The sequence below is a fragment of the Brachyistius frenatus genome, unplaced genomic scaffold (genome assembly GCF_029030835.1).
Source record: "Brachyistius frenatus isolate BFR_SWC_R1_liver_20210118 unplaced genomic scaffold, ASM2903083v1 Contig_86, whole genome shotgun sequence".
Taxonomy (NCBI): Eukaryota; Metazoa; Chordata; class Actinopteri; family Embiotocidae; genus Brachyistius; species Brachyistius frenatus.
The window spans coordinates 582,631-603,865 of record NW_027210685.1 but is presented as its reverse complement, the minus strand read 5'-3'; the positions used below and the strand labels follow the sequence as shown (position 1 = coordinate 603,865).

At 39.8% G+C, this 21,235-nt stretch overlaps 1 protein-coding gene across 1 annotated transcript in view; it reads right to left on the bottom strand.

Moving 5' to 3' along the window:
• LOC138627487 (neural-cadherin) overlaps nt 1-21,235 on the bottom strand; it is a 258,275-nt gene that overhangs the window by 10,342 nt on the left and 226,698 nt on the right. Inside the window, exon 35 of the mRNA XM_069709839.1 lies at nt 10,593-10,837. Within this exon, the coding sequence (XP_069565940.1) occupies nt 10,593-10,837 (245 nt within the window). The remainder of the gene's footprint in view (nt 1-10,592; nt 10,838-21,235) is intronic.

Here is a 21,235-nt window from a genome sequence, read left to right as displayed (position 1 = left end):
GCTAATGTGTGATGAACAGGGAAATCCATTGCACCTCGAGCAGTTCAAATGGCGCTGAATGAGTGTGTGCGTAATGTGATTTTTCGTCAGACAATCAATATCCGAGCTGCCCTGAAATGAGATCAGTGTCTATGAGTACATCAACACAAGTCAATAATATATCATGGATTTGTACCTCATCAAACTATAATTCTGTTGACTGTCTACTCCCTACGTGCCTCGATCTATCACTACTTGTCTTCACACTGTTCTTTTTTTGTGCCATCATTAAAGCGAGGTTGTTTTTTCAGGCCAGATTCAATATACAGCTGATAACTTTCTCTAAACATGTGCAGGTGCATTGAGCTTCCTCTGGTTCTCACCTTTCAATGACAACATCCATAAGGAAATAAAATTAGTTTCTTTCCAACTCACAAACTTTTTGGGACCTCAAACTGTCCCTAAATTCCTGGAATAGAGATCTTCTTATATTTTTGTAAATTGGTCCCAAAGGTCATTATTATTACTGTGTTATTATCACTGTAATTAATTTAGCTCAGAGGGCAGTAAAACCCTGCATGACCTAATATAATGGTTAATCCAAGGCCAGTATGTCCAATATATCAGCTTGGAGCTTTTGCTCTACTGTTCGTTTTCTTGAGGTAACTGTGATTAGTGAGTCTCTGTATCGTCTCCTCTCTCCATTGGTCTTGTTATTGATTCAAAGGTGTCCTATCTTTAACATAATGCTCCTCCTTTGTAAAAAATAGTGCCAGCAGTGTCAAACTTAATTGTGGTTGTATCTCAGCTAGGCCCTTATAAAGATGTAGCTAAGACCTTCACCCAAACACCGCACCCTGGGAGATTTTCAACAGTAGCATACAAACACACAGGGAAGTTACAGTAAACATCTGCAGTGCAGATGTAAGGTTTAAAACCACACACACACACACACACACACACACACACACACACACACACACACACACACACACACACATATATATATATATATATATATATATATGTACTTTATACAGTACTTTTAATGCTGTGCAAGTCAGCTCCAGGTGTAGATTCACCTCTAAGGGCATGTGGAATTTTAGATCATCCATAGAGCTGTTCAGAGATGTATCTGACCACATTATTATTATTATTATTATTATTATATTTACTAAAATATAAATGTGACCAGTGTCAAGTCCACAAACACAAAACTGCTGAGATTAGCAGTCTACTGACGGTTTTAATATATGTACCACAAGTAAAACGAGATACTGATATGATGTGCAGCAAGTTACACTCCATCTGTTAGGAGCTGCATCACATTTACATTTTTATGTATAGGTGAATAAATTCTATCATGTGGTTTGGGCAGTGGTGGAAGAAGTATTCAGATCCTTTTCCAAAGTAAAAGTCCAACAATAATATACAAAATCTCTATTACATTGCATTGCCTTGCTTATATCCAGGTACAGCAGATAAGTCTGAGGGGTCATCGAGAAAAATCAGTAGGCAAATTTCTTCAGCAGTCAAAGTATTTTTTTACAATCAACTAGCTCTATACTGACAGTGTTACCTTAGACAGGATCCTTGAATCCAAAAGTTGTTACCACATTTACTACAAGAATTTTTTTTGCAAGAAATGTAGAATGTGTAAAACATGGTGGGAGGAAGTCAAAATTAAGGTTGACTTGGGATGAGACACATTTGCCTACAAATTTGTAAACATATAAATAATATGAGGTTAATCATTCCATCTTTTTGGGGCTAAGAGAATTTTCAAGTTTCTCTCTTTGGACCTAATGGCTCTAAGTGGAACTGTAACCATGTTTAGTCATTTTGCAGCCAAAAAACCCTGTCAATGTCATTGTAGGGTAAATAGCTTTTTATCTTTAAAAATATGAAAAATGTTTTGGGGAAGTAACAGAAGATGTCCTTTCCATCTCAGCTGGCTGGAGGAGCATGTCAGTGTCTGTGTTTGATCCTCGGATGCTGTCAGGCTGAGCACCAGCCGGGGAACGAGGGACCAAGTAAACAAACTCGCACTGTAACCTACAGGTAATTGGAAATGTGTTGTTAACAGTGCACAGACGAATGAAAATTCATATGCTATTGACGTAGTGCAACTGACCAGCTAACTGGCTAACTTGGCTACAAAGTGATAATAGCGGTGCACTCTTCCAGGGTGGCTTTCTGATCAAGTTAGGGACCTACATTGCAGGATAATGCTTGACTAGCAGGTGGGAAAATATTAGAGGGACGTTTTTGGTCCTCAACACATCACAGGACCTATATTTACAAGTCTGGCCACTAAGCTGAAATCACCACACAGCACAGACCTTTGTAAGGGGCTTTGCGGACAACCTGTTCAGTTTTATTAGGGTTAAATACATGAACAGACAATCCTATTCACACTGACTGTAAAGCACGGGCCTCCACGCTAGACTTTCCTGGTTAAATCTGACATGAAAAGTCTTGATTTGACACTTTACAAACCAGTTTGGCCAAACAAGAGTTGCCTGCACTGCAAGCATTCAGGAAACATCTGTAACCCCCCCCCCCCTCTCCCACACACACACACACACACACACACACACACACACACACACACACACACACACACACACACACACACACACACACACACACACACACACACACACACACACACACACACTACCCACCCTTCACATAACAGAAGCGTATTCAGCTGGTTTGGGTTGAGCTCAGCTATGCAAATATATGTCACTAAACATGAGTAGCTCTCGGACACTTTCATTTTGTCAAAGGAGCTCTCAGGAAAAAAGGTTGAAGACCCCTGCTGTGACAGTTATTGAGTCTTCATTTCGCCCGATCAAATGTAAACTGACGTACATTATGGAGGTAGTAGACGTACAATATTAGATACGTCTCCAGCATTTATGTTGACTGAATATGTAGTTGTAAAATTACATATTCGGAATGGTATATTTAATTAATATTGTGTGCTTTAACATCATTATTGGCACGACAATGGTGCGTTCAACCATAAGCATCACTGAAGTGATGTTTACTTCTCCAGCAAATACACTGACCCTTGACCTTGTGATATTTACCAGCAATCACCATGGTGTCCTGTTATGCTTATTTGAGCACGTTCCAAGTGTACAACTGACCAATCACATTTCTGGGTCAGAACTACTTGTTTTATAAATGGTGGTATTTCCTGTTAATCAAACATGGCAAAAAGGTCCACATGCATCTTCCTTCCAGACTGTAGTGACTGTTAGAGCATACAGAAAATACTTTACTTTTCTTTAGCTGAAAACATCAGATTAATTACTTTTGGCTCACATTGCTTGGATGGATTATAACGTATTCACATCTTCCCCAGCAGCACATCCAACTCCACATGACTTAAATATGTATTAATGCACTTTCCATTCTAGAGCTTTGGGTACTCTGCGGAATATATAGAAAATATGGTGGAACATTCAATAAGAGGTTGTATATGCTGTGTTTTTCGCCAAGATTAAATGGGTTTCGGGCCCGGGCGTGCTGCTGTGCTTGTCAGACCACTGCTGTTTGGAGCACTTACAGGAAAGATTGACTTTACTCTTATCTTTTAAGTGAAATTGACTGTGTTTTGCTTTTGGCCATTGAAAGGTTATTGTCTGATTTGTGTGTGTGTGTGTGTGTGTGTGTGTGTGTGTGTGTGTGTGTGTGTGTGTGTGTGTGTGTGTGTGTGTGTGTGTGTGTGTGTGTGTGTGTGTGTGTGAGAGAGTTTGTTCGTTTTATAGTTGCTATTTTGGTCACAACTCTCATCATTTTTTTTTATAAATAAATACTGTGCATTCCCAATAACCAGATTAAAAGTATGGACTCGACAAAAAAAGAGAGTGCACATATATAGCAGTTTACAATGTTTGCCTTTCACTCATACTCACATACCAATAGCAACTTAGCTACCACACCAAGGTGCTCGCCTGCAACTGGGAGCAACTTGGGGTTCAGTGTGGGAGCTACACTTGGTCTTGAAATATGCACAATGTTTTCCTTGTTATGCTATCCTGCTACATATAAGCCATTTCCGACACTGATCTTTAAAGCTATTATAAATGATGATAGCTTTGTGGTAATTACGATTCAATAAATTCCTCTCATATGGCTTTGCAAAATATCATCTTTGTGAGACACTCATGAGAATCAGCAAGATACAAGGTCTTAAATAAAATTGGATCATTCCAGGTAATTGAACTGCAAACATTTGAACATTTGTCGACTACAGAAGCATTTTACCAAGTGTACATCCATATAGAACTGAGAGGATTGAATTTAACCCAATGGAATAATTGTATACATAGTATACACTACGTAAACTGTTTATAAATGCAAGTAAAACAAAAAATGTTACTACTTTATCAGATGCAAATGTAAACGGATAATTATAATTGCCGTTTTGACAAAGTGAAAAGATTCTTGCAAATGTATTAAACATCTACTGAGAGCTCATATTTCTAAAAGTATGAAGATCCTTTTAGGTGGGACTCCAAACTGCAATCTGTGTGCTTTAATTATCGTTTAGAAGTGTCTTGACTGGTGAATTGAACTGATTGGATGTACTTTAGAAAGGCACACATCTGTGTGAAGTATGTAAGGTCCCATGATTCAAATTGTCTTTATGGCTTGCTTTTTGTCACGACAAAAGCAAGCCATAAAGTCGAGGTAATTCTCTGTAGATATTTGTCATAAAACTGTGGTGAGGTATGGATAAGGGGGAAAAAAAGAATAAAACCATAAATAAGGTTTGGACTGTTTTAAGAGCACAGTGAGTTGAAAGGTTTGAACCAGCAGGACTCTTAATAGAGTCGTCTGTTCGGTCAATCTGAGTTACTGGCTCAGTAGCAGTCCTTCAATCAGGCCCTGATGGTAAAGTGGCTACATGGAAGCCACTCTCGAATACAAGGCACACAACAACCCATTTGGATTTTGCCAGACTACATCAAAGGACTCTGAACTCTTTGGGCAGAAGATCAAACACTACGCACAACACTTTGTTTCAATCCACAGCAAAACACCATTATCAAGTTAGCAGATGACACTACATTGGTGGGGCTGATCAAAGATGGGTCTGAGTCTGCCTGCAGGGTGGAGATCTGCAAATGGATATTGTAATGGTGGTCCAACAACAAACTGACTCTCAACACTTCAGAACTTGACAGGGCAGGGTGAGGATACCGCTCCATAATGCATGGATGGAGACAGAGAGGAAAACATGCCCAGCTTTAAGGTCCTGGGCACCCACATCACTTAGGACCTCACATGGACAATCAACACCACCCCTCTGGTAAAGAAAGGCCGAGGTGACTCTAATTCCTAAGCACACGCTGGAAAGCTAACCGATTCACATAGAAAGCCAAAGTCCAGACTCAGACCCAGAGAACATCTGTGGAGAGACCTGAATACAGACGAAAACAGACGCTTCCCATCAAATCTGACAGAGCTTGAAGGGATCTGCCAGGAAAAAAAGGTATGGACTGCCAAAATTCGGGTGAGCACAACTAGAGACTTACCTAAGAAAACCTGAAGCTCTACTGGCTTCTAAAGGGGGTAAATGAGAGATTTCAGGTTTTCATTGTTTAAAAAAAAAAAAGACTCATTTATAGATTCTTAACCTGCAGCTGAGTGTGTGTCTGACACACACACACACACACACACACACACACACACACACACACACACACACACACACACACACACACACACACACACACACACACACACACACACACACACACACACACACACACACACACACACTCTCAGGCCATCCAAAAGTCCAGGACGATTACATCCACCATTGCATCCAAACTGAGCTCCCCGAGTAAGTGCAGATAGTCTGCATCCCTGCAGCTCACTGCTAACCTGCCTCGTCATCCAAAACTCGAGTTCCAGCAATTTATCAAACTAAAGATTGAAGTCGTTCCAAATTACTACATAAATCACTGTCGGCTTTCAGGTGCTGTTTCATCATTTCACACACCAAGCAGTAGTATTGTTATCTTTTCATTTATTTATCACTCTCGTTATCCTCTAATTGGATAACAAGTGTTGTTCACTTCTGATGGTTCACTTCTCAGTGTGTGTTGTTGTATTTATGACTAGTTTAAAGATATAATGAAGCTCCGCTGTCCTGTTCACATCCTGGCCCCTTAAGTTGTGTGGACATCATCAACGTAGCCTTCCTGTTGTTAACTTTTCCCCTAAAAGTTGGTTTAAATGTCTCTTAAGGCCATTAAGAAAAGCTTCACGTGCAGTTATTATAATGACCATCTGAAAACTACCGTGCATTTATATTCTGACTGAGTTGCACATAGTAAAATCATATAGAAAGTTATGTTCCTACACAAGTGCTCAGATAATTGCCATCACGTTTGTTCAAATTCTCAACAATACCCAAAGAGATCCTTGGAAAGAGCTTTAACTTGCAGGACATGGTACGATAGAATCAATGCAGCAGTCATTGAACAGCTTGATTCATTTGGGAAAAAGGATATATTCAGTATGTAACTCATTGACCAGCATCTGTGTGTGAATCTAATGTTGTTATTAAACCTAAAGTCTATGTAACTTTATAACCACTATACTGGTGATTTTATATGATAGAGTTCGTTACAAATTAATCACAAGTATTTTTACAGCTGAACATTTTACAAATGAAACCAAATGTTTTACATTTTCTACTGTCCTACTGTAATATTAGTAAATTAACTTCTTGTGCACCTTACCTATGCTCCTATTTGTTCATGAAAAAGTCATTTAATTGTGAAAGTTTCTTCCCACATCTGTTAAAATAAATGTATCTGTTGCTGAAATGAATCTTCCCTTCCCAATAAAAAACGAACAGAAGTAGTTAACATGACGATATAATTGCAGAACTACTTGTTATAAAATAGATGCATCAAATGGATGAAGTCAAAAACAAGTCTCGTGACGTTAAACTGAATACAGAAAAACAAAACGAAGGAGGTACATGTGGGGAGAGGATGATGTTAGCGCACAGCTACACACATAGAAGCCAGTATAAGCAAATAGAATTAATGAATTCCCATTACTCCCAAATCAATATTCAAGCTACATGATGAATTCAGAGGGGTAAGCTATTAATCATTAATGTCATCAAGAGATAGCCAATTGGACTTTGACTCGGTTTGCAGCCGTGGTGACTTTTTTGAACTAGAAACGTTAAACTCAGAACCCCAGAGGAGCAGCCTTGAGACTGTCACTGGGTCTGGCTCTGCCAGTAGAAGAGAAACGCGGCGGCTCTGAGGCTCCTCTTTGGATGTTCAGGCCATGGACATCAACTCAACCACATTAATAAGAAGTGACCGCCACTAATATGAGCTGCCATTAAACTAACATGATCCAGCATTAAAGCGTTTTAAAATAACGAGGATTCCCAGTCCTGAATGTTTATGTTTGTCAATGTTGATTTGTTTGGAGTTATGTGCGACTGTACTTTGATGCTGAGATGTTCAGCCTCTCTGATGGTGTCAGAGCATTACCAAACTCAGAGGGATTCACGCTCCGGGGACCATGAATAGCTGCAAGCCATCCAATAGCTGACCAGCCCTGACTACACAATAAGATCAAAGGGTAATGAACAGCTATGAATCCTTTTTGGGGATAATTTATCTTTAATCTTTACCAATCATAGCATTCTCAAAAGAACTGTTTTCTTTGAGAGTTGCTGCCCTTCTTTTGTTCTGCCCTTCAAACATTTGCAGTCTGAAAAAGCAATATTTGATGAAGGCATTAAAAAAAAAAGTATCTCTTGCTGCTACTTAAATTTCAGAGTGAGGAGCACTTGACCGATCGAGCGCGGAATGCTCTACCGATTGAAATTACCACCGAAGCCCCTGGAGCATTGATCTCAATTTCTGCAGGTTTGGGTAAACAGCACCTTATACGCCTACAAATCAAGTAATTAACACTTAAAATAGAGATGAGCCTCAGCAGAATCAAGGTTAGACGTCGCATTTAATGTGAAGCTAACGCTAAATTTGAGGGGAGATATTGTGGAATGGAGGAGAAAAGAAGAGAAGGAAAAATGATCATTTGAACTGTGTCTGACTGCTCTCAGGGTGAGAAGGAGGTGCCCTCTGAATCACCAATGAGACTAGCAGACATAGCCAGCAGCAGTGTGACACTGACACCTTCCTTCCCAGCACCACGCATCCCCTGCCTTCCCTTCTCTCGCTGTGTTGTGCGCTGCCTCCACTTTGTAATCTATTCAGCTCCCTCTTGTTGTCTTTTGCTGCTGTGCAGCGTCTTGTTTTATTCTGCGCTCGTCTGATCTTTTGTGTTTTCTTGTTCTGTGCTCTGTCTCATACTGCTCTTTACTGTTGTGTTGTATTGTCCTCAATTAAACAAGGGGAATATGTCATTGTACTGACAATTCTCTGTGTATGAATAAGCCTGGGGCGCTTTCTCAACAGAGGATCCTTTAGGAATAGGAATACAGTCTTGAAGGTACAGGTAGATGAATATTCAACAAGCAAACACATACAAGCAGGCAGACAGAACAATGTGGATTTTAACAACAGAAAACCAGATACCAGTCTGTATGAACTGACCCACCCACAGGCAAGATAGAATGCCGATACTGAACCACTGCAGACATTTACAGTCGTAACCTACGATTCCTGTTGAGACTTTCTGAACATTTGGTGAGGAAAACCTGACTTTTGTGAAAACTGCAGTATCTTTAATCCATAACTGGCTTTAAGTTATGCAGTTCATTATTAAAGGAATATGCAAATACAGTGAAGAATCCGATTTAAAAAATATTTCATGGGTTTCCAAAAAAAACAGCAAACATTAACAAAATTGTGTTTTTACGACCCCGTCTCCAAAAAAGTTGGAACGCTGTGTAAAATGTAAATAACAACAGAGTGTCCTGACAGATCACAATTTGAAATTCTTTTTGGAAATAATGGATGCCACTTCCTTCGGTCTAAAGAAAAAATGGACGATCCAGCTTGTTATCAGCGCACAGTTCAAAAGCTAGCATCTTTGATGGTATAGGGATGCATTAGTGCACATGGCATGGGTAGCTTGCACATCTGGAAAGAAACCATTATTGCTAAAAGATATATACAGGATTTGAAACAGCATATGCTGCCACCCAGACAAATTCTCTTTCAGGGAAGGCCTTGCTTATTTCAGCAAAACAATGTCAAATTGTATTCTGCACGTATTACAACAGCATGGCTCTCTAGTAGAAGAGTCCAGGTACTAAACTGTCCAGCCTGCAGTCCAGACCTGTCAGCCAGAGAAAACATTTACACATCATTAAATGAAAAATACAACAAAGTACACCCTGAATTGTAAAGCATCTTAAATCCCATATGAGTCAAGAATGGGACAACATTTCACTTTCAAAACTCCAGCAACTGGTCTCCTCAGTTCCCAAACCTTTACAGAGTGTTGTTAAAAGAAGAAGTGATGCAAAACAGCGGTAAACATGCCCCTGTTCCAACTTGTTTCGCAGGCATCAAATTCAAAATGAGCATACAGTTTCAACAGAACAATAAAGTTTCTAATTTTCAACACGAGACACATTTTACAAAACGTCCCAAGTTTTTTGGGAAAAGGGGTTGTAAACAATGAGTTCACATAAGTATTATATAAGGATTCAGACGTTGATCTCTCAGCTGCACTTTACGTGTCTGAATCTGTGCTCCTAGTGTAACAAAACAGAAAATTAACATTGAATTAGGAGCACACACATACTGATGTGGCTATCGTAGGAGATGTAGTTCAGGATGAGAAGCATAAGCTAACAGAAGCACCATCAGAAATTATTACATCCACCTCTATGTTGTTAGGTCCCTGTTAGTCTCAATGTGACAACATTGTCCCAAGGGTCCCACTCAACCCACAAGTCTGTTCAACAAGCCTCTCGGGGTAAACTGAGGCACTCATGATAAAAGAAACATATATTACATCATTAGAAACATCTGGTACACTATTATCACACTGCGTACGCATGTGAGAAAGTAAGAATCCATTAAGAGATTCCATTATGTTCAGGTGTCAGTCTCAGGTCTGTGCTGTGTAGAAATTTCACTCGTTTGTCATTTTGTGGTTATCAGTTTCTTGAATGGATATTATTATCTTGTTAACCACACATTAAGCAGATCCACCTTGCTGACTTGACGTCATCTGCACTAGATTCACTACAATAATTCCAGGTGGCTACGTTCTGTGATTACTTTGACTCAGACTTAATAAGGGATAAGAGGTGGTGGTGTTAGTAGTTTAGTATGTTTTTAAAATGTTGCCATTATGGGAATCCAGTTGAATTATGGGGAAATATTTTACAGTGTGGCAACAATAAAATAATATAGTGTGTGTGGCGGATCATCCTACTGAACTGTGTATATGTTTACAAAGTTCAATAAAAAAAAATAAGAATGTCCTCACTAAAAAATAATTTAGGCTGCTTGCCCTTATCAACATTTACACATTCCTACAATGGAGATAGTATTATTATAAATAATAGTCGTAAGGGACAAAATAGTGTAGGTTGAAAAACATGTGTAACATGTAATAGATGCAATAGCTACCCAGTAAGGCCATGAAGCAGATGCAGATGGCGAAGAGGGAGCTGAAGCTCAGCCCCACGTCCTCCCTGTAAACTGCCAGCGTCGTCTCACAGTGGCGTCCTCTGTAACCCTCTGGGCAGTGGCAAGTAAATTTGGAGGGAGACTGAGCCACGCAGGTGCCGCGGTGACAAGGTCGCGTGGCACACAGGGTGTAGACACAGGACTTCCTGGTGCCGTTCACACGGATCATGTGACCCGGAGGACATCTGCAAAAAAGAAGCGTAGCACAGGAACAAGAGGGGGGTGGAAGAAAGAATCATAAATTACATGTAGAATGAGATTACTCAGATGAGTTGTACATGAGACAAGATTTGATAAAATGAACATGGCATAACCCTTCTATAAAAATATATCGTTAGTTATACATGAAGAGAAAAAAAAGCATGTAAATAAAGAGAGAAACAGCTGGAATAAAATAAATCACACCGGACACTTAACAAATTGGAAGATTAATGGGAGATGAACATAAATATTCTCACATAACGTGCCGCTTTGTTTATTTATAGCATATTTAGAAGATGGCGCCGTGCTAGTGGCAGCCTGTTACAGCAGCTCCCCCGAGTGTGTTTTGTTTTAAGTAGTTTTCTCTTTTTTTTCTCTCCGGAGATGTTTCTTTCTTTCACGTGTGTTAAGTGACGGTCAGACAATTGACTGTAACTTTTCCACTTTTCTGGTGGCTCTTTTACTTTTTTCCCTCTTTGTAACAGAGAGCTACGCACAGTGGACTGGGGTCATTGTTTACTCTCGTGATCAGCTGATCGCGCTGAGTAGGCCTCTACTGCTGCTGCCCGGAGCGAGGCCTGAGATCCCGGAAGAACTTCGGAGAAGATGTCGGGGTTGCAGAGCCGGAGCTAAACTGAAGGCGAAGAGGAGGAGATATAAACCATCGGTACTGGCGATTTTAATGGGGAACGTGAGGTCGTTGGACAACAAGACTGACGAGCTCGGCGCGCTGGTAAAGACCCAGCGGGAATACCAAGAGTGCAGCATCATGTGTTTCACCGAGACATGGCTGCACTCACATCTCCCGGACCACAGCGCGGCCGTACCCGGCTTCAGGACTGTTCGGGCGGACAGAGACGTTGTGCAGAGCGGCAAGAAGAAAGGTGGAGGGATTGCAGTCTATGTGAACGAGAGGTGGTGCAATCCCGACCATGTGTGTGTGAAGGAACGTTTCTGTAGCCCGGACATTGAACTTCTAGCCGTGGGGATGCGCCACTATTATTTGCCGAGGGAGTTCTCGTCCGCCATTGTTATCGCTGTGTACGTTCCTCCATCAGTACTGGAGCTCCTCAGGGAACTGTTCTGTCTCCTTTCTGTTCACCTTATACATCACTGACTTCCAGTACAACTCAAGAGTCAAGACATCTGCAGAAGTTCTCTGATGACTCTGCAGTGGTCGGTGTATAAGGGATGGACGGGAGGATGAGTACAGGGCAGTAGTGGAGGACTTTGTGGAGTGGGCGGGAAGAAACCACCTGCTCCTGAACGTGGCCAAGACCAGAGAGATGGTGGTCGACTTCAGGAGGAAGACGACGGCTCCACAACCGCTGAGAGTTCTGGGAGAGGAGGTGGACATGGTGGAGGAGTACAAGTACCTGGGTGTGTCCATCGACAACAGACTGAACTGGAAGACCAACATCAACGCTGTCTACAAGAAGGTGATGAGTCGACTCTTTTTCTTGAGGAAGCTTCGATCCTTCAATGTGTGCAGCGAGATGTTGGAGATGTTCTACCATCTGTTGTGGCCAGTGAACTGTACTTCGCTGTGGTCTGCTGGGGGAGCAGCATTGGAGCCGGAGACACCAACAGACTTAACAAACTGGTTAAGAAGGCCGGCTCCATCATCGGCTGCAAACTGGACAGTCTGGAAAAGGTGGTGGAGAGGAGGACGCTGAACAAACTATTGTCCATATTGGATAATCCTGTCCACCCTCTCCACTCCACCTGCTGCAGGGACAGAGGAGCACTTTCTCCAAAAGACTCCTCCAGCTCTGCTGTCACAAAGACAGATACAGGAGATCATTCCTGATACATGAGATCATTCCTGCCCACTGCAATAAGACTGTACAATAACTCACCTCTGGCAAAATCCATCACAGTACAATAACACCTTTGGTTGTCTGTTTTCTTGTTTGTTTAAATCTTTGCACTATTGTTTAGTTAGTTTTAATTTAATTTAATTATTATATTTTATTGTATATACTGTGCATTTTTATATTTACTATTTTTTTACTGTTGTTTTATTGCTTTCCTGTATCTATAAATGCTGCTGTAGCGAAAAGAAATTCCCCTTGTGGGGTTAATAAAGTATCTATCTATCTATCTATCTATCTATCTATCTATCTATCTATCTATCTATCTATCTATCTATCTATCTATCTATCTATCTATCTATCTATCTATCTATCTATCTATCTATCTATCTATCTATCTATCTATCTATCTATCTATCTATCTATCTATCTATCTATCTATCTATCTATCTATCTATCTATCTATCTATCTATCTATCTATCTATCATATCATATTCCAGGAGACATGTATTAAAACATGTCTAAACCAATTAGGTATTTGAGGCCATGAGTGAATGTGACATTTTTGAATTGTCCAATATCAGACAGCTCATTAGGCTCCTGAGAAGAAAACGGGGAGACATTTTGTCATGGCTGTTCACTTCTTCACTTTTACTTGAAAAACACTGTTTGTGGTTGAAACGTGATATCACTCATGTCCAAGTAAATACAAATAGTAGCCTGTAGTTTGTGTTGTGCATTATGCTCTACTTTTCTCACTACATTAGGAAACGGTGACGAGTTAATACAGGAGCAAAAGTGTTCATTGTTAGCTCTAGTATTTACATTTCATCCAGAAAGTATTCACAGCACTTCACTTTTTCCACATTTTGTTGACAGCTGTATTCCAAAATTGATTAATTTTTATTTTTTGTCTTCAAAATTGTATGTACACAATACCCCATAATGACAAAGTGAAAAAAGTTTGTTTCAAATTTTTGCAAATCTATTAAAAATAAACAATGGAAATATAACACGTACATAAGTATTCACAGCCTTTGCTCAATACTTTGTTGAAGCAGCTTTGGCAGCAATTACAACCTCAAGTCTTTTTGAGTATGATGCTACAAGCTTGGCTCCTATTTTTAGGCAGTTTCTCCAATTCTTCTTTGCAGGACCTCTCCAGCTCCATCAGGTTGGATGGGGAGTGTCGGTGCTCAGCCATTTTCAGATCTCTCCAGAGATGTTCAATCAGGTTCAAGTCTGGGCTCTGGCTGGGCCTCTCAAAGACATTCACAGAGTTGTCCTGAAGACACTCCTTTGTTATCTTGGCTGTGTGCTTCGGGTCGTTGTCCTGTTGGAAGATCAACCTTCGCCCCGGTCTGAGGTCCAGAGCGCCCTGGAGAAGGTTTTCATCAAGGATGTCTCTGTACATTGCTGCATTCATCTTTCCCTCCATCCCGACTAGTCTCCCAGTTCCTGCCGCTGAAAAACATCCCCACAGCATGATGCTGCCACCACCATGCTTCACTGTAGGGATGGTATTGGCCAGGTGATGAGCGGTGCCTGGTTTCCTCCAAACATGATGCTTGGCATTCAGGCCAAACAGTTCAATCTTTGTTTCATCAGACCAGAGAATTTAGTTTATCATGGTCTGACAGTCCTTCAGGTGCCTTTTGGTAAACTCCAGGTGGGCTGTCATGTGTCTTTTACTGAGGAGTGGCATGATAAAGGCTGTGAATACTTATGTACATGATTTTTTCGTTTTTTATTTTTAATAGATTTACAAAGATTTCAAAATAACTTTTGTCAAGTTATCATTATGGGGTATTGTGTGGAGAATATTTAGAAAAAAATGAATTTAATCCATTTTGGAATAAGGCTGTAACATTACAAAATGTGAAAAGTGAAGCGCTGTGAATACTTTCCGGATGCACTGCACATTACATATTAAACATCAACACAGGACACACTTGCTCTTTGCCAGTTCAGTGTTCAGACAATTCTCTGATGTACTCACATCAGCCCAACGTTCACAGCTGGAGCTTGCACTCTGACCAGTGGTCTGTAAATATGATCTGGCAGCGCTGTTTTTAATGGGAAAAAAGGAAACAGCGAGAGTACAGAGAACTGCTTGTGTAAATTGTCCGTTGTAGCTTTAGCCGTTATTCTGCTTTAGAGAAAGACATAAGGGGGCATGGCTGTGGTGGGACAAGCGCACCACCAGATCCGGGACCTGGGATCTGGGGCTTTAGGACTATGCACAAATGCATGAAATTATAAATTAATCAAAGTATTGCACTGATTACCACCGAATGTAATGGAATGAAAGTGCCGTTTTAATCTCTAAAGATTTACTCAAGTAAGAACATTAAATCTACTACAAACAATGCAATTTATTTGAAAAGGTTGCTTAAGTCAATGTAATGAAGTAAATGCAACACTTTACTACCCACCTCTGGTCTTACAGAACATTTATTACCATCTCACCCATGAAAAAAACCCTGAATTATCCTGTTAATGAGTGATCTTAAACGGATGCACACTTCTATAGAGAATGAAGTGCAGGAGATGAAAATGCTGACTGTGGCACTGGCAGTAACTAGGATGATTTTATGCCGACAAGGGCACATTTTCTGCCTCACTTCAGAAAGCACCACTATAATTAAAAGCTCATTTGGGTGTAACAGCTCAAACAAACATTTTATGTGCCCATTAATTCTGTGTCCCATTGAATGTCTATGGAACAGCTCCAAGCTGTACATTTTGATGACATCAGACTTGCCTCTGGAGTTTTTCTCATGCTTATAAATATTGACTCAACTTTACTATGAAACAGCAACATTAAATTCAAAATGGTGCTGTAATTCATCTCCTAACTGTTCCTCTTCTGTCACAAAACTCATCCAGATAAGGCTATAAAGGGTTAACGTACTGTATTTATTCCATAACTCTCTCTGAATTTTGTCCATATCTAACTTATCTGCTTAGCTATTACACTCACTGTCTTCGTGACAAACTAATTATTTAGTTAAACACAATAGTTGGGGTCAGAATTTGATTGAAAATTGATTTTAGATTCAAAATGATTCTTGATTTGATAAAAAGAAAAGGGAGTCATTATGTTTTGGCTCTTTCTCCACTGCACTGTCTGCCAAAGCTTGGATTCCTGTGAGGACACATAAATGATGGTTAAATCTGTCAGACTCAAATATTTTTTCTTTTATGAACTTATTTATAAAGTTATTTATTTACATGAACTGCATAAACTTGCACTGTCCTCTTCCTGTACGCACATTGTGATATGAAGTCAAAATTACTGATTAACATCACTGGTTAAATGTTTATTAAAATAGAAGTTGCTGTCGTGTTTGTGTTCTGGAGTAAATAAAGATGAGCTCTCTGCTGTGTTGTTGTAGTTTGATCTAGCAGTGAAGAAAAGCCTCTCTGCTGTATTTTTTTGCTGGCTACAGGACACATTAATCCAAAACCCAGTTTAGGTGCAGCTCTTTTAAAATGAAGAATACTATGGACACGCAAATGATCGCTGTTTTTGAATATGAATTACAAGACTACTTAAATATACACACACTGTACGAGGTGGGTCAGCAAGTTCTGAGACCCCTGTTCCATATGAGCTTTGCATAGCAACGTGATGTGCACTGAGAAGGAGCAACCTATAACCCCAAAGAGTAGGTGTTACAAATTCCGTAGCCTGATCAAAATCACCCCTGAAGTAATGAACGCTTTTGTGAGTGCTAGTCTGTTCACGTGGCGATTTTGATATGGACATGACCAGAGGGCGCACATACAATTTTGTGTCAAACTCTGTGAATCGGCAAAGGAGACCCTTAAAAAGCCTAGCGCATTGGAGAATGAGCCTGGAGAGGTGTTCTGAGTGACATCCGTGTTTCTGAGGAGCAGAAAGTCACTGTCCAAAACCAAAATGTGCATCAGGTCAGGATTTGCAGGATTGTGAATCGTGGATTCATCCCCCAGAGTCAGACGGTCAACACCAAGCTCTACTGTGAAGTTCTCAGGCGTCTGAGTGATAACAGTCAGTGCAAATTACCTTAACTGTGGTGTGAGGGCGCTTGAGTTCTTCAACATGACAATGTGCCCACTTACAGCGTGGTGAAAACCCATACATTTCTCACCCACAACAACACAATCGTCTTTCTTTCTTACTTCTTTCTCTTCCCCAATAATTTGTCAAAAACTTTGATGTGTGCTCTCTGCTCACGTACAAAATTGCAAATGGAACCGGGCCACGACTCACAAAAGCATGTGCAACTCAGGTGCTGATTTTGATCAATTGATAAGACTTGGAGTACTTACTCACAAAGGTTACAGCTTCTCTGTGCTTCATGCATGTCACAAGAATAAGTATATTTATGGTACTGTCATTGCCTCATCTCTATACTTGTCCTGCTAGATCTGACACCACTGATTTGAACATGTTATAACAGAAACTGGAACATGTCACCGGGATTACAGAAACTACACTAGGCTGGTTTAAATAATACATTAATACAATAGATTACAATCTGTTTATGTCAAGGACTCGTCCACATCCACAAAAGTTAGTCTCGGATTTCAACAGGGTTTTGCACTTGAACCCATATTTTTCAAGTTATACATGCTTCCCTTACGTACAATTATAAGAAAACACTGCATTAAATGCCATTGCTTTGCAGATGACACACTGCTATATCTATCTATGAAGTCAAATGAAACAAATTAGTTTGTCAAACTTCAAGCACGCCTGGATGACTTGTAATTTTGTACTTCTAAATTCAGAAAAAATTGTATTGTATCTGGCCATAAACACATCACAAACTCACTATCTAACCCCGTAGTCACTCAGGATGGAATTGCCTTGGTCTCCAGTACTGCTAAAGAGAACCATGGATTTATACCTCTAGGCTGGACAGCAGTCATTTATTTTTTTCAGAATGTCCAAATAACTCTAGTTGATCCAGAATTCTGCAGCTGATGGGAATCAGTAATATAAATCATATTTCTCCCAAATTAGCTTCTCTTGATTGGCTTCCTGTAAAATCAAGACGATAATCTAAAATCCTTGTCCTTGCATACAAAAGCCGTAATGACCCAAACTATTTAAGAGACCCATTGTACCATATTATCCCAATAAAACACTTCGAACACTTCAACTGGAGGCTCACTTGTGGTTCCCAAGTTTCCAAAATTAAAAGAGGAAGCAGATAAGCCATCAGCCTTCTCTCCTGTGGAACCAAGGTCCCAGTTTGAGTTCAGGAGGCAGACACCAACTCTACTTTTAAGATTAGGTTCCAAACTTTGCTGCGGAAGGAACTGCTAATTTAGCAGGAAGGCTAATTTGACTTAAAGGTCTCTGAATAGTAAAAGGCTTTGCTGCTGAACTACCAAACAAAACGTTGCTCTCTTCACGTCCATTGCAACTAGCGGCATTTCCAAAACCGTGACCCTATATTGATTTGTACTGCATGTTTGTATGCAAAATATATGAATGTGACATACTATCAATATTTGTGTCTCATTTACACAAAATGTAGAAGTATTGAATGTAGAGGTAACAAAAAACTCACTTTAATTAAAGTATATGCAGGAAATTAGCATGTAACCTTGAGAAAGTGACAGTTGTTGGCTGAGGAAGACTTCTTGTTTTTGTAACAATCTCTCTTTGTCAGTGCCAGAAATCCCTCTAATCTCCATCTCGTACAGGCTGCAGGTGTAAGCAGATTTTCACCAGTGCCAAAAGAAGAGAAGACACAGCTTCTCTATTTATTGTATGCTGCAGAAATTATTTTAGAGTTCCTCTGCCATTTTGTTCATCAGCACTTTAACATGAGCTACAGTACATTTATTCCCATGGAAATCTGTAGATGGGATTCTTCTGGCCATTTCAGTCTGGTACTGAGACTTGCCTCAAGAGTGAATATAGAGTTGGATAACTTGTCCAAGACAGTCAGTATCATCTTCAGAATTTGTAAATGCCCGCTATCCTGATAATGTAAGGAGACACACAGTCATAGCTGTTTGACAGACACTTTAAAAGATAATTAGCAGTGGAATGGATTATTATTCCATAATCAAAACACTGCACTCAGTATTCATTATGCCTGGTTGGAGTCTGTGTAGGTGTTGAGTATAGGACACCTGTCAGTCAACTGGACAACACATGTTTTCTGCAGTGTGTTTGTCTTGCCTTCATTAGCCGTGACTGTAATGAGTGCTGTGACGAGTGTCTTTTCATATAGATGAGCCTGCATGCTCACACGGTAATTAGTGACAGGTGCCGTCAGAATTTTCTGAAGCCTGATTGCTTTGAGTTTTGACACCTTTTCACTGTTTTTTCAGACTTCATCTCAATTTCCTTCATCTTTATACGGCTCGTGTCTTTTGTCGGTTTTCCTGCGAATATTCTTTTGTTAATAAGCTGTGAAGAGTGAAATGTTAAGAGTTGTTCTGCAACTTCCAGAGTGACCAGAGGTGCTGTTGTTACTCTAAATGTTCATCTAAATTCTGATATAGTAGCATTTTGGCTCTCTCATATTGGAGGAGTCAAAGCTAAAGAAAAAACAAAAGGAAGTCCCATTGAGATAAAGAACCTCTTTTACAAGGGTGACCTGGCCAAAATGGCAGTCGTACAAACTCATAAATGTTAAAATGCAGCATACACACCACAAAATCCACAATACAACAGTATAACAGCAATTTAAAGAGTGACCTTTTAGAAAAACAAGCACTTGCCTCAGACACGACATTCTTTATGACGGCCCTATATTCATCAATTGACACACATTTGGCTAATTTTAGATCCTTATGTAGTGCGTTCCATGTGAAATTTTGATTTTTTTCTTCTTCTAATAATACAATAAATGATAAAAGACATCCATTCAGTCCAATTGACCGCTTTTTATCTGTCTTTTAAAAATGTAAGTGCGTCATTGCCAGCGTGCCTGACTTTATCTGCTATCAGTATTGCCTGTTACACGAATGCTTAGAGCATGTCCAGGAAATTATTTATGATGACTCAAGGGCAGCTTTCATGTTTTGGTTTGTGCACCTTTTTGTGCAGTTGTTGTGTGTTGAGTCAGTTCATCAATTCTCAATGTGCCTTCGGTTCAGCAGCCTCTCTCTCATACCATACCAATGCAATTTTTCTCCAATGTGACAAATGAATGATGAAACATATTATATATGAAACTAAGAACAGACATAGATGTCACACTGAGGAGTGACCTTTTAATTTTTCCTTGTAATATTTAGTATTTGTCTTTAATCGTCTTTTCTTTCTCTCTCTTCCTGAAGCAGTCCAATGTTCTATTATAATTTTATGACAGATGCATCCCCTCTGATTTCACACTTGAGCTTGAATAAAAAACAACAACTGCATTTTAGCAATATTGTCTTGTCATTATCATTTCTTGGAAGTGAAGAGTTTTGGAAGTAAAATGTTTCTGTAGTCTTCTTCACAGGAGGGCATGCTAACGATCACTTTTTAGCCAGCTCCCTTAAACTTTTGTTGTTATTGTGAAAAATAACACTTTCTTCATGTACAGAGTATCACTCTCACTTCAAGTCCCTTCAAACTTGTCAAGCATGCGGAGAAATAAAAAGCAAAAATCTGGTGTGCCCACTTGGTTGCTAAACCATAAGTGGACAATCACTTTTCAGGGGAGGAGTTCTGCAAATAGCAGTGTTGCTTTTTTTTTTTTTTTTTTTTTTTTTTTAATTAAATTAAAAAAACATCTGACTTACCAGTCATTGTGTACGTGTTTGTTTGAGCCCAATTAGAGGGTGTCTTATGTGTTTGAGCCCAATTAGAGGGTTCCTTAGGCACATAACATTTACGATAACATAACGATTATTTTCATTATTGATTAATCTGTAGATCATTTTCTGAATTAACTGATCTGGTGTTTGGCCTTTAAAATGTCAGAAAATGGTGAAAAATATCAATCAGTGCTTCCAAAAGCCCAAGGTGCAGCCTAAAATGTCTAGTTTTATCCTGAACAACAGTCCACAACCGACATATATTTAGTTTTGTATCATGGAGGACTGAAGGAAACACAAAATAGTCATATTTAAGAAGTTGGAATTACAGAATTCGGATACATTCTCTGTTGATGCCACTAATTCATCAACTTATCATTGCAGCTCTAGTATTTGTAGTAATCATTTGATGATTTGACTGTAGCCCTCAAGTAGGTTTCAAACACGAGTCACTGCCAGTATTAACTACACTCGTGCTCTAGTCATCTTCAGAGGTTCAGGTCAAGTGTTGAAAAGGGAACAAGGTGAACAAACAAGCAGGGTGAGAATGGAGAGTGTATGTATGTGTGTGTCGGGTAAGTGTTTGGTGATGGCGGGTGGGTTAAAAACCGAGCAAGATGAGAGCTGCACAATTCCAAGAAATGGAGGGATAGAGGGGCGGAGTGCAAGAATAAGAGCCATTGTGAAAAAAATAAATTGGTGGATGGAGGATGTGGGTGAGTGGATCAGAGGAGTGGAAAAAAGGAAAGGCAAGATTAAAAGCTGGGAGGCTGCACAGACTGAATAGAGGCCGATGTTTCCAATGGCAG